The 13,513-nt window shown below is 37.5% G+C and overlaps 1 protein-coding gene and 2 pseudogenes across 4 annotated transcripts in view; 1 reads left to right on the top strand and 2 right to left on the bottom strand.

The window, feature by feature from the left end:
* The window catches only part of LOC148717475 (uncharacterized), a 13,226-nt gene extending 569 nt beyond the window's left edge, over positions 1-12,657 (top strand). The window contains exons 2-4 of one of the 3 annotated variants that reach the window (XM_088743241.1): positions 177-1,060; positions 11,389-11,497; positions 11,812-12,657. In XM_088743241.1, coding sequence (XP_088599367.1) covers positions 177-426 — 250 coding nt within the window. In that variant the 3' untranslated portion in view covers positions 427-1,060; positions 11,389-11,497; positions 11,812-12,657. Of the gene's footprint in view, positions 1-176; positions 1,061-5,677; positions 7,491-11,388; positions 11,590-11,811 lie in introns of those variants that run through there. The other 2 variants (XM_088743242.1, XM_088743240.1) reach the window with 2 other exon arrangements.
* Positions 4,456-7,908, bottom strand: LOC148717476 (putative serine/threonine-protein kinase DDB_G0281745; annotated as a pseudogene).
* On the bottom strand, positions 4,456-11,638 carry LOC111341248 (uncharacterized; annotated as a pseudogene). Its single transcript, XR_015994680.1, has 4 exons — positions 11,348-11,638; positions 9,907-10,919; positions 9,217-9,425; positions 4,456-8,775 (listed from the first exon to the last, which is right to left on the bottom strand). The product of XR_015994680.1 is annotated as an uncharacterized LOC111341248 (transcript).
* Positions 12,658-13,513: the final 856 nt, after the last annotated feature.

Below are 13,513 nucleotides of genomic sequence, written 5' to 3'. Positions count from 1 at the left end.
AAAACTGGAAGTAATGTATAATTGGGGGGACTTATATTTACATATGCTACAGAGAAGTTTAACACTGCATTTTTTAATCATATCAGATCAACTGGGCATGATGTTCATGTAAGCTAACTGGATACTTGTATAAGTTATCTTTTAAAGGCTGAAATTTCATGCATTGTTTAAAACAGTGGTAAAATGGAATGGAGTGAACAGAAAGACATTCTCCTGTGCCATGAAGTCTTGCAGGCTGAGCCATACAGGGCTAAAGAGAAGACTGTGGGCAGAGCACAGGCATGGGAGAAAATTGCCAACATTCTCAACAAAAGAGCAGAGTTTAAAGTTAACAAGAGGTCTGTAAGAGATCATTACATGGTCCTAGTGGAAAAATTAAAAAAAAAAGACTTCGCAATAGTTAAAAGCCAGTGGCATCAGTTCTGAGCCAACCAAGCTGGACAGACTACTCAAAGAAATCATAGAGAGAGCTGAGGCCTGTGGTCCCTTCCTATTTCGCGCCAAGAACGAAGGCCTCGATCCAGCCTTACGCGGCTTCTCTGCCGTTCGTGTTGTCAAGAACGTCTGGTGTCTAGTCTCCATCTTCACTGTTTTCAATGGATTTTTACAATTATCTTCTTACCTAACTGATTTCCCTTTTCTGATTGGACCACGTTATTTTGAATTGGACGACGTTATTTTGAATTGGTCAATCAGACATGACGGTTTCTGCGAAAGATGATTAAGGCCTGGTTCTAAAACGCTTTTGAGACCTTCTGACACCCGAAACCTCTGAACCTGTAGCGTGGCAACTGGGGTTAAAAGTGGTGTCATAGTACTTCTTTCTCTTATGTGTCGCGTGCAGCACTCCACGTTTGTCGTGTTAGGTGTTTTGACGTCGGATTCTCAAGTTTTTTTATGTTGAATACGGGCTATTCCGTCAAGATAAGTTAAAGATTTTTAGTATTTTATACAGCTGCTAGTTTTTGGCCTTTCTGTGTACGAGACCGGAAACCTAAATTGTTCTTACAAAGATCAATAATGTAGCATTGGATGGCCGTTTCGATCTTTCACACGCAAAGTAAGTGGCATGGCGAACTGCATATATGTGCGGGACGCATTCACGTAAACGTTTTAAAGCCTCTTTAAGTCTTGAGCGATACGCATACCCTACGCGGCCACGTTCTGGATGTTCAATTTCTGTTTGCACTGCCGATTTGGTTTTTGCGTTTGTTGTTCACGTCAGAGCTCAACAATCAATTCATTGAACGTAAGTGTATTGCTGTTCACTATAATTAATAGTTTCATTCACTAATAGAATGTACGCGACATTTTCACCCAGGACGTTAAGATCTAGGAAATTCCTAGGAAATCCTAGGATTTTCCTAGGAATTTCCTAAGAATATTCCTAGGAAATTCCTAGGAATAAGGTGTGAAATTTCACAGTAAATTGGGACGAAGAATTCAAAGAATTCCTAGAAATTTCCTAGGAAATTCCTAGGAGTGAAAAAATTAAAATCCGAAAAAAATCCTAGGAAATTCCTAGGAATTTCTTAGGATACACATTTCACTTTTGTCTGACCAAGATTAGGTCCCCAAGGAAATTCCTAGGAAACTCCTAGGAATTTCTTAGGAAAATAGGAAAAATAGAATATAGACACTTTAACAACTGCCCCACAAAGTGGAGGTAGGGTGCCTGAGACATCCAGGAGCTTCCACTATTGGCAGCCAGCTCCTAGATGAAGACTGCTCCCATGGATGGCAAATCCAGGCGACCCAGCCATGAGCCCCCACACAGAAGGAGAAAAACAGGGAAAAATGCTAACGCTCAGAAAAACACTGACTAAAACACTAACAAAACTGAACAATGCCCCGTGGACCAAGAACAAAAGGAATACAGGTGCATGCCAGACCGCTGACTGCGCTGGGTAGCACTTGTGCTCCACGTTGTCAACTCCATTAAATTGCACTTAACTGCATAAAACATACAACACCATATGATAGGAATTGAATTGAACTTATTATATACAACTCAAATAAACATTATAATTAACAATACTTTTTGTTTTTACTATAGATTGTACATGTATATACAAAATTACTTGGAATGCAAAACAAACAGTAAAAGATCATTCAAAGGATTAATAAATTGACAACTTAGGATTCACATATATCAATTATCAGAAATCGTGCAAGGCTGATGCAATTTGAAAAGTTTGGATCAAAATATACATTTTTGGCAAAATCATTATTTTCCAGTGGAGCATGTTTTCATTCCGGCTGATAAAATGGGCGCACAAACATGTCAATGCTATTTTGGCATCTGAACTAATTAAGATTGTTATTCTTATGTGATATCATTTTAATTGTTAATTAGTATAGTTTCAGAGCTGAGCAAAGAGTTTCCAGCAATCTGATTGCTCGAGCGGTTCCTTATTTAACAATTATTCGCGGAAGGCGAGGTGAATATCATCAAATAATCCCAGAGACGAAGTCGAGGGGATTATTCGACAATATTCACCGAACTTGAGGCGAATAATTGTTTTAGTATAATTTAAGAGCTGAACAACAGAGAAATTTCAAAAGTCATAACATTGTAGTAACATTTACATTTTATTTTAACATTTTATATAAACCGCGTGGGGCGGTTTATATAGCATCATATAAGGAACTGCTCAACAAATCAGATGGCTGGAACTCTTTGCTCAGCTCTGAAATCATACTAAGACGCTATATAAACTGCTCTGTGCGGTTTATATAAAATGTTAAAATAAAATGTTAACAAATGTTACTAAAATGTTATGACTTTTGAAAATTCTCTATTGTTCAGCTCTGAAATATACTAAAACAATTATTCACCTCAGGCTCGGTGAATATTGTCGAATAATCCCCTCGACTTCGTCTCAGGGATTATTCGACGATATTCACCTCACCCTCTGCGAATAACCGCTACATATAAACAGTGTCTTCTGATATAAAGTTGCAACGCTGGTGTCTCTCATGCTTTCAATATCTTCAGAGACAGTTCCTATATAATTTGCGAAGGTTTTATATTGGATCTTTGTCGTATAAATAAACCAAAAGTGATGTGAATTTTCACAAATGATCTAGGCATACAAAAAGACTATGGGCTATTAAAAGCTTTAAAGTGTACTCTAAAGCAGAAATGCTTTTTTCTAGGGGGATGGAAAAGGATTGGTCCGCTGTAACGTCGTCACCCCGCAAAATGGCGCTTCGCTTTGTCACACGTGCAAAAGTTATGAAAAGCCTTTAACTCAAAATTACCTGGAACAAGCAAACTAAGTTCTTGCTTTGTAGCTTCACCTTTAGTACCTTTAAAATGACACAAATAAGAAGCATTTATTACCATTATATTCAGTTTAAACTAATGAAACGTAGAAAAGCTACTTTTAAAGCTAAGCTTAAAATTCTTACATAATATTTATTCATATGGTCTGCAATCAATCGATAGAAGTAGAAATGATACATATGACAACGATTAACCAAATAAAAGTGTAATACTTACTATGAACAGAAATAACTTTCGCCTTGAAAATCTGAGTGCCCTCTTTTACTTCGTATGGCGACAATTCCACGACATTATTCTATTCGTGTCGCGATTTCTTTTCCATAAGGTATTATGTCTTTGTCTTTTAAGACATAACGCTTCGAACGCTTTAAAACGTTTAGATCAGAGAAGAACACAGCAAGACTCAGCTGCAACGCACAAAACTTTCGAGTAAAGGACGTTGTAGAGCGGAATAGAACGTTGAAATGAGCGGCAAGCCTGGAAACTTCACCTTATTGGATTATACTTGGTCATGTGTCGGTCATGTGAAGATTTTGCTCATGAAAGACTGGGACTAGTGATCGTGTGATCCATTCAGCGCCATGGTCGCCATCTTATGAACGGTGATCGAAGTAGCGATGAATGACTTTTAAAGTTAGTGTTAACGCCTGCTAGTATGAACCATGGATGGGAATGAACATCAAATTTACAAATTAGTCAAACTTAACGGCCAAGAGAAGTATGAATGTACGGCTTGTAAACGTGTTCTCTCACGACTACAGACAATGGAAAATCACATGCGCTCTGTGCATCGTTACGTTGGACCGGGTAAGAAAATGTAATGTAATGCTTAAGCTTATATAGCGCATTTCACAATGTCTCAATGCACTTCAAGCTTCAATGATGCTTGTAAGTTTCAAAACCAGTACGAAAAAAACTATAGAATTGATAAGCAATTCTTTTATAAAAATGGCAATTAAGCTTAAGAAATTAGTTTCAAAATCCTCTCTTCCTCAACTGTTCCTTCTGAACCTACAACTATTCTTTTATTCCTCTAGCACTTTTTGAAAAGAAGCATCGCATTGACATTTCTTATTTTCAATGTTTTAGGTCTGACCTGAAAGCAAAGAGTGTCACTGAAATTTTGGAGAAGATTATGCTTCTAAATGGCAATTCCAGAAACCATGTTATAATAAGATTTCCAAACTTTAATGCTGTCTGTGGTTAGATATAAGAAAATATCACTTTTTAAGTCTCAATATGCCAGATTTGAAATTTCCCATCGCTTCAAATAAGACTTCCTTGTTATAATATTTAAGTAAAGATATGTTCTTAAGCTTTTTGTATAAAATATTCTAATCTGGCAAATAAATTGATACTTGATACTATCTATATTGAACTTAAGTTTACTTTAAATGGAAAGTAAGTAGAATTCACCATATAATTGGAATAAATCAGGAGACAGTGCAAAATTATGTTGGCTGAATCTTACACATTGTGATAAACCATTTTTCAGGGATGCCTCAGGCTGATATAACTTTGTATTTCAGTGTGGTCAGAGTCGCTGTCCTTGCAGTATAGCATTTTTTATTATCTGACTGGAGCACCAAACACATGGATTGAAATCCCACTTGAATTGCATTTGATTTAGTTTTCTGCTTGTATTCTTTACTACAGTAAATTTTTATTTCAATGTATTGTGATATGCAATTGAAGGATAAAAAATTAATGTTTTATTGGAAATTGTATAAACTTCAAGAATATCTGCTTTAAAATTAATGAGTTGTAAATTATAATGCAAAATAAAAAAATTTGTGGTATATTGCAAGTAGTGACTTTTTGAAACATCTAAAATGGCACTTTTCTTTCAAAAGCTAAACTCACAAGTATAATTCTTAAAAATTAAGGTTTTATTTTAAAAAATAATTTTTCCTAGTAAATTCCTAAGAATTTCCCAAGGATCAAGAATCTATTTTTTTATGTAAATTCTACCTGTAATCATTCCTAGGAATTTCCTAGGAAATTCTTAGGAACCTAGTAATGTTTGTTCACACCTCTAGAGAGCTTAAATGTTTTTAGGAAAATTCCACTGACTCCTAAGAAATTCCTAGGAAATTCCTAGGAATCCTAGAAAGCTAGGAAACCATTTGGCAAGGGAATTATTTTTCCTCTCTTATTAGCTGCGGGACCTGTAAGCTATGTGTATGCAGTATTTGTGGCCACTTTGACAATAACGACCAATAACTGTGCTCAGCAAGAATATAAACAACTATTAAAAAATTTCTCTTGAATGATTAAAGTTGAAATTATTGGCTTTGATTGTAAACCTACTTTAGGCTCATCTCAGTGTGCCACTGCTGTGTTGAACTAATTTAAATTTGGTTGGACATTTTGACTGATATTATTTAGATAACAAGAAGATGATCCTTTGGCACTGGATTTTTTCTATGGATAAGAGCTCCTTCATGCACATAACCCTTGAAGTGTTACAAAAAGAGTGGCTTATGGGTCTAACACAACAACACAAGAGTACCATTGGACAAAGGTCCAACAGCTGCTAGTCAGTTTTGATCTCAATTCTTAATTCATGATGTACATTTTTTTTGATAATGTGAACCCTTCGAGTAGTTGTAGGAAAGTGATCATTGTACATTGTACATGTAGACATTCCTCATATTATTGTGAAAGGCCTTGTGTAGATGTTATTGTTTTCACTGGCTACCAAAAGATGGCTACATCTTTGCAGTGAGTTTCTGAAAAATGAATGCACTTTGAAAACCCAGTAGAGTGAATACAATAACAAACTGAAACTGCCTGTCAGGTGCACTTTGCAACATTTCGACTGTCTGGCCTCTGCTGTCATAATTACTATTTTATAGCTTATGAATGGAGCATTGAATTTGGCCATACTATACATAATTATCACCTGGGAACTGCTTTCACTTTTTGCGAAGGGATACATTTCTTTCAAGCTGATCGAGAAGGTACGCAATCGAACATCTTAATTTGGGATCTTCTTCTAAGCATTTCCTTTTTCCTTCAAGAAAGCAATTTTCACAAGGAATGTTGGCATTGATATCAGACATGACTACACCAAATGAAAATAAATCGGAAGCAAATGATGGTGGCTGGCCAAGAATAATTTCAGGAGCAATGTGTCTGTACTTTTTACTGTAGCCATCCTGTTCATGTGCACTTAGACTCTTCCTTTTGGAAGTAGCTTCAGATACTTCAATGGACTTGCCAAAATCAATGAGCATGGGATAAAATCCTGTGTGCAGAGTTGTCAGGAGAATATTATCACTTTTGATTTCTCGATGGAGAAGTTGTTTCATGTGAAGGTGCTGTAGAGCTTGGCACAGTTCAAACATAATCTTTCCAGCACAATATTTTGTGAAGGGTATGGTGGGATGGTATAATGCACTGTACAAAGTACAAGTCTGGTTGTTAATGCCATAGAAATAGGAAACCAGAAAGTAAGGTTTTTGCGTTACATTGACTCCAAGATGTGAGGAAGAGATGGATGGGAACATCTTGCCATTACATCTGCTTCACGTTGAATATCCTTAGTAGAAGATAGGTTATTGTACTCCTACACAGCTACTGGAATTCCCTTGTAATACTTTTTTGACAACTACCAAATACACCATGACCAAGGTGAACTGTGATGTCTTTATTGTCATTGTCTCGTGGAGCCCTTAACTAGTATGGAGAAATTTCTGGTATATTTCTGCCAGATATAATACCTTGTGGGGAAAAAAGCTGCAAATATGAATTGCAGTTAATTTAAGTTTTTAAGTGACATTTTAAAAAAAGAAATGTAAATTTTTACCCTACCTACACCACTTTAGGCATTTGGGTGCCTTTTGAATTTTTCAAATCTCAAAAATTAGGTACTATTCAAATTCTGCAGCCATTTTGTTATTTTGAAAGATACATTTATTCTTCTGGTGAAATGGTGATTCATGACATCCTTTGATCCTTTGGCAAAGTTTGGTTATTGTGTTGTTTATCTGGGCAGACAGTTCATCTGCAAATTACTTGCTATAATAAGAACCTGCTTGGCACATTATGAGAAATAAAATGGTATAGGGAAGCATTTCTATTGTATTAGATGGGCATAGGAGTTACAGACATGGTGTGAATACAATTGTTTATTTTTGTCACTTCTTCCCCTCTGTACCCCTGTTCATTGTTGAAATAAAACACTTCAGGGATGCTATGACTACATTTTTTTCAGTTTGCCAACATTGAGCTGGAGAGAAATGTGCATTATGTGGTTGTTGTTATCAGATAATTTGATCAAAATGATGATTGTATTTTCACTTAATCTGACAGACTATAGCTTATACTCAACACTGACTTTTCTCCTTGAAGCACCATACTCATTTGAAAATGCACACCCCCCCTCCCTTCCTAGAACCCAACATACAACATCAGTCTGACTTTTTGAGTGTATGTATGTTTTCAGAAGCACCACTCACCCTAGGGATGGTTCCAAATCTAGAAACCGGTGATAGGGTACCCGCTTTTGCCTGAAGTTTTTTATGGGCCTTGTTTATTTGTTGCCACTTCAAGTTATATTTCCTTGCAAGGTATAGGAATCGATCTTTCTGCATAATCTTCACTTCCAACTCCATTCAATTCTTCATTTCTGTCACTCTCTGTTTCACTTTCGTCTTCATCTTCATCAACCTGCAGGAAGCCAGTGTGAATGATGTGGTCAAGCTCACCCCTTTCATCAAATACTCTGATAGCATGGTGAGGTATTTGAATATGAGATGATGACACACACTTCTTCCAGTTTTCTTGAAGGTATTTACTCTCTGACTTCAGTGTGGGGGAGCGAAAGTGGTGTAAAGGTGGAAGGGTGTACACTTCTGTTCGAGTTTCACGGGGGGAAGTGACATCAAAGAATTCAACACCTTTAGCAACATGCCTCCACCAAACTCCTTCTCCACACGAAAGGAAGTCAGAAATGCGCTCCAGGTGTGCTTGATAGGCGCTCTGGTATTTAAGGATGATTCTGTGGGAGATGATACTATTTTCTGGTTTTGGCAAGCACTTGGATAGTTTCCCCAGTCATGACTCCTGCTCTTGAATGGCACTTCGTCGGTTGATTTCACCTTGTTTCATTTCTGCTTGCATCCTGATCAGGCCAGGGGTGATGATCTCTCCAGGTCATCTGCTTGATGTTGCCAGGGATATGCTGGCAAAAGTGTTGAAATGGCGCTCTTGTTGTTCAGTGTTGGTTGACCTGGAGTAGATGATGCGATGTTGGATGGGTGCATGGCACACCAGTGAGTGCAGGTAACAGCCATAGAATTTTTTCTCCGTAAGTATTATAGGCTTTCCAATAACCTCCTCACATGCAATAGCATGAAGAAAGGTTTGATTGTGAAGCCTTAATACATTTTTTTGGCAACTCTCTTGTACCTTAGCATACAGAATTTGCATGAATTCTGTCATGGTGTCCAACAAGAGCTGTACCTTCTCATCGACAAAACCTATGAAGGGGAAAATAATAAAATATAGCTATAAAAACACTTGATTAAAAATAATTTTGATGGAACTAAAGAACAACTTTCTGTAAGTGGGGAGTACAACATGTATTAAGAGTTGTTAACTGTTCAACTTGATGGTGAAAATAACTTAGCAGAACAGCAGTAATTAAGCACACAGCACAACAGCTGGTTACTTTTGAAAAGTAAGTATCTACAAGATGTCAATGTAATGTGAAAAATGCGAAATTTTTAGAGACTCATAATAACATTTTCCTGATTCTTCTGCCAATTTTAGTCCAAACTGGTCTGACCTACCAGGGGTGTGTGTTGGGAGGTAGGATAATAACAAAAGTATTATTGTCAGGACAAATTGAATATTTTTAATAGGTATAAAGTTAATTAGGACCTCAGTCTATATAACTTCAAAAGTAGAACAATGTTCACCTCTCAACTGTTTTGCAAGCACAATACAGATCTCATGATAATTTGAACCACGCAGTTGGTCTTTTGTTCCAGAAACCAAGCTCAGTGTCTCCTCACACCACACAACTTTTTCACATCATCTGAGAGGTGGGCAGAAATTTCAGTGGTAATGTTTGAGATGTTTTCCTTCACATCGTGTAATGGTTCAGTGGGAAGGACCTCATACATCCCTGTATAGTGAAAGGAAATAAATAAAACCAAAGAAACTTAATTTAACTGGATTTTATAAATACATATAAATTTGGTTATATGCTTGGGAGAAATATGAGTGTTATTGTGAGGTTTTGCTTTTACATGTACAGTATGTCCTGGTCCATGTTAGGAGAATCAGACCAATTAATTTTGCTTTTACAATCAATATTGTTTGATACTTGTCAGTAAGTTCAATTTAATAATAATAGTTGTTATTGTCCCTATGAGTACAAAATGATACAACATGCACATGATGCTTTGCAAAAAATTAGATTTCTCCCTAATAAGTCAAATGCACATAAAAGTACAAACTGTTTAATTTGTATTAAGCAGCCATAGAGCCACTAGTCCATGAATTTAACATACAGTAAGGAGAGTAATTCTCCTTTATGGTAAAAGATAACTTTATAATAACTTTGTGTTATGCTAGTACTGTAAATATTTGAGTTAATTACATACCTAAATGAAGATCCTTTATGCTTCTTCCTTGATCCATGGTAAATATTGCTGGTACTCTCTGTATACCACCAAGATGCTCTTTTAGGATGATCTGCAGATCCTTCTTGTAGCCTTCATCACACAATCCACGTGCTCTACATTCCCTCCGCAGTTCAGCAACTGACATATCTTTAAATGGTCTGATTCCACCATTTCTTTTTGCTTTTCCTGCAGGCCCTGCTAGCACTATGTTTTGCCGATCTGCTACAGACAATTAGTCGCGTCGAAAACTGTATGTAAGATCACAATACCTTCGTGAATCTCCACTACATCCACTACAACCAGCATTTCCTCCCCTCTGCTCTCCACTATGAAACTGCTGCTCTGGGCCATCTCCATGGAAGAACTGCATTACATCATTCACTTTAACTCCATCACTGGTTTCTACTTGGTAAGGAAGGTAATCAAGGCATTCTTGTCTGGTCTCAACATATGCAAGCTGCTCAACCTCATTTGATCCACATCTCCCAAGAATGTAGAGATGAGGCCTTTCAACAATTACTGCTACATCAACATCTCCATACCCTCTGGCCTTCATCTCTTCAGGGGTGTAGAAGAAGGCAGGATCATAAAGGCACTGAATAAGGTACAATATGTGACCATGGTTCAGAATGGTTGAATTGTCTCCCCAGATCATGAGATGCCTGGCTCTCTGGAACTTGATGAGGAGTTCCTTTCTTTGGCTTGCTGTTAAATCCTCCCGGACATGCTTGTCACATTCACCAATCTCCATCAGGCATTCTATAACTTTCTCATCTGACATGCCTTCATAGTGAGCATCAGAATAGGCACGCACAATGCCAAGTTGTTCGCACCTCTGAAGCTCTCTCTTTCTGATTTCAGAGAGGGATCTTTCTGGCAGAAACTGTAAATTCCACTTGTTGAAGGGTGCCATCACTCTTCAGAACAAGCTTTTTATACATCCTAGGAACAACCAGCTCACCAATGGTATATTCTCCTGCATCCAGTTTGTCCTAGTGAGAAATACAGTGAAATGACTCTATGTGCCTGTCCTGTATTTTAAATTTTTTTAAAAATCATTTTAATTACAATTTGCTTCCTTCATAATAACTTAATAGGCGCATAACAATCTGGTGGTAGTTTACATCTTTTTTTGTTTGATGTAGAGGGTGGGAGAGTACATTTATGGCCACATACACTGCATGTAAACTTGTGGAAAGCATTGTACTTGTTTTAATTGTCTGCACGTGAACTACTGAAGTACATAATATTTTTGTACTTAATAGCTGCATTAGTACCAACATAAATTTATCAATTAGTACAATACTAAGAGGTCACCATCATTGATAGTCACAAAAAAAGACTCTCTGGCTGCATTGATATAATTTTCTCAAGGATTTTAAACACATTTTTAGTTAAACTTCAGTCAGACAAGATTTACCTTCAGTGTCTGTTTGATTTCTTTGTTTGTTCTGGGCACAGGAACAGTGATGTCTCCTCCAACCATCCTGATCAGTCTCCGCCTTGGAAGGGACTGATCACTTCGTCGCAGCTGCTGGAAACGCTTTAGGTCTACTCCTTGGTTTTCAAGGTACTCTTTTACAACCATATTTCCTAGCCTTAGATCTGCCAGACCATACCTTCTTGCAAGATCCGAATAATTGATCTAGGAAAAATTTTAAGGTATGCTAATAAGCAATCTTAAGGCTGTTTTATTTTAAAGAATCAGTGCATTGTTACTAGACTTCCATACTTTTTCCAGGGCCCCCTACAATTTCCATGTACTTGTATGTGTATCTACATTGTATTATTGTATTTATGGTAGATGTAAGGAACTTCACTGTTTGTGTTAAATGCAAGTAACCTCACCTTGTCTCCTTCTTTCATATTTGTTACTTCTTTCAGGAGGTTTTCTTTGTCGAAGTTGACCTGATGTGCCGGTGGAGAATGGCGTTTTTTCTTGCTAACTCCAAGATCTTCCTGTCTCTTCCGTTTTCCAACCCTTACAGCTGCTTCCTCCATTGTCTCAAAGTACAGAGTGGTCCTTTGTTTTTCCCGCTGACTGTAAGACTGCCTCGTGCTCAGCATTGTATCTGCGTCACGTTTGGACCATTCCTCTTGCACTTTGTGCTTCTCTTGAAGTGCTCGCTGTCGACGTTCGCGTTTCTTTTGTATTTTGCTTTTCTTTTGTTGTAACTCGAGCTCGGATACTTTAGTTTGAGCTTCAGCAAAGCTAACGTTAAACGTTTTCTGAAAGTGCCCATTTATTTTTAAGTAAATGTGTTTTGCGGCCGTTTTTATTTCTTTTTGGGTGGGCTTTACTTTTTTGTTTGCTACGTTCCTATTTTCTACAAGGGCTTCTTGAACTAGCTTTTGCGGCTTGAACCTGACAGTGTTCGGAAAGAGGGACTGGATGGCGAAGTGACGTACTTGGCAGGCATGACAGTGCGACAAAGTGTGTTCTGACTTCTGAGAATCGGGTAAACCGTTCCAGTTTGCAAGCGAAAAGTACTTGAGGTATTCAGTTCGGCTCTGAGAGTTCATTTTTCGAAATGAATCATAAATAATTCTTGCCTTTTTCATGTATGTGGACTTGTCAACGACGAAAGTTGACTGTGCTGATCCACCCAGCGTTTCTTGGTAGTTTCTCCATCGCTGAACGGGATCAGCCTCCTTTGTCGTCTTTCCCGGTTTATGGAAACTTTCTTTAACGGCAACTCTTGAAAATCCACAATTAAATATGAGAGACATCGTTTGCTTGCCAAATCTTCTTCCTTTCTTACTTGTATCGAACAATTTATCTTGCTACGGGATGAGCGCGCGCTCTTTACTTTCGAAAATTGCGCCTAAACCAATAAAGTATTACCGAATTCAAAACCATTAGAGATAAAGTTACTAATTTATTCTAACAAAACCGCGTTTTTTACCCGCAGGTTTAAGAGAAGAGAACGAAAAGCCCTTATTTTTTATTGACTTCTCTCCTTTACCACAGGTCGTTGTAGCCCTACTTGTAATTCACCATTTCAGACCATTTCAAATTAAAGAGAAAAAAACACGTAGGCTAAGCAAGGATTCTTGCTCCATTTCCTCCGAGTTTTTGTCTTCCGAAAGCCCAAGATAGCAAATCTTATGGGATTTGAAATAAGCTTTTCTTTCGACCTTAAAACTTGGTTCGCCATGTTTTGGCTTCGTACCCTGGCCTTGTAAACGCATTTCTGAAAGGTAATTGGTTGATTTAAACCATGGCAACTATGCCAGGGGAATCCTCGCGTGAAAATATGGCGGCTGGTACACTTGAAACGCTGTCTGCGAGTTTCTTAACTTCCCACCACTAGTTAAGATTATTTAGTTGTAGTATTATTCATTTTGGACTCCACCACTATCACTTTCTTTATTTCTAGTCAGAACCTGCAGTTACATTTCTTATGTTTCGTATAAATTTGTGTTAAGATCACGAAATCGGTACTTAAGTTGACTCAAGCAAACGCGAACAATCACCTGTTAAATATTTTAGAAATATTGTGCTCATTCCGAGTGGTTTAATAGCGTTTATCACTACACAGATATGAATCGGAGGTTTTTCTGTGATTGTTGTGAGAGCAAGTGG

This window comes from Stylophora pistillata, chromosome 13, assembly GCF_964205215.1.
Source record: "Stylophora pistillata chromosome 13, jaStyPist1.2, whole genome shotgun sequence".
Taxonomy (NCBI): domain Eukaryota; kingdom Metazoa; phylum Cnidaria; class Anthozoa; order Scleractinia; family Pocilloporidae; genus Stylophora; species Stylophora pistillata.
This window is presented reverse-complemented; position numbering and strand designations above follow the sequence as displayed.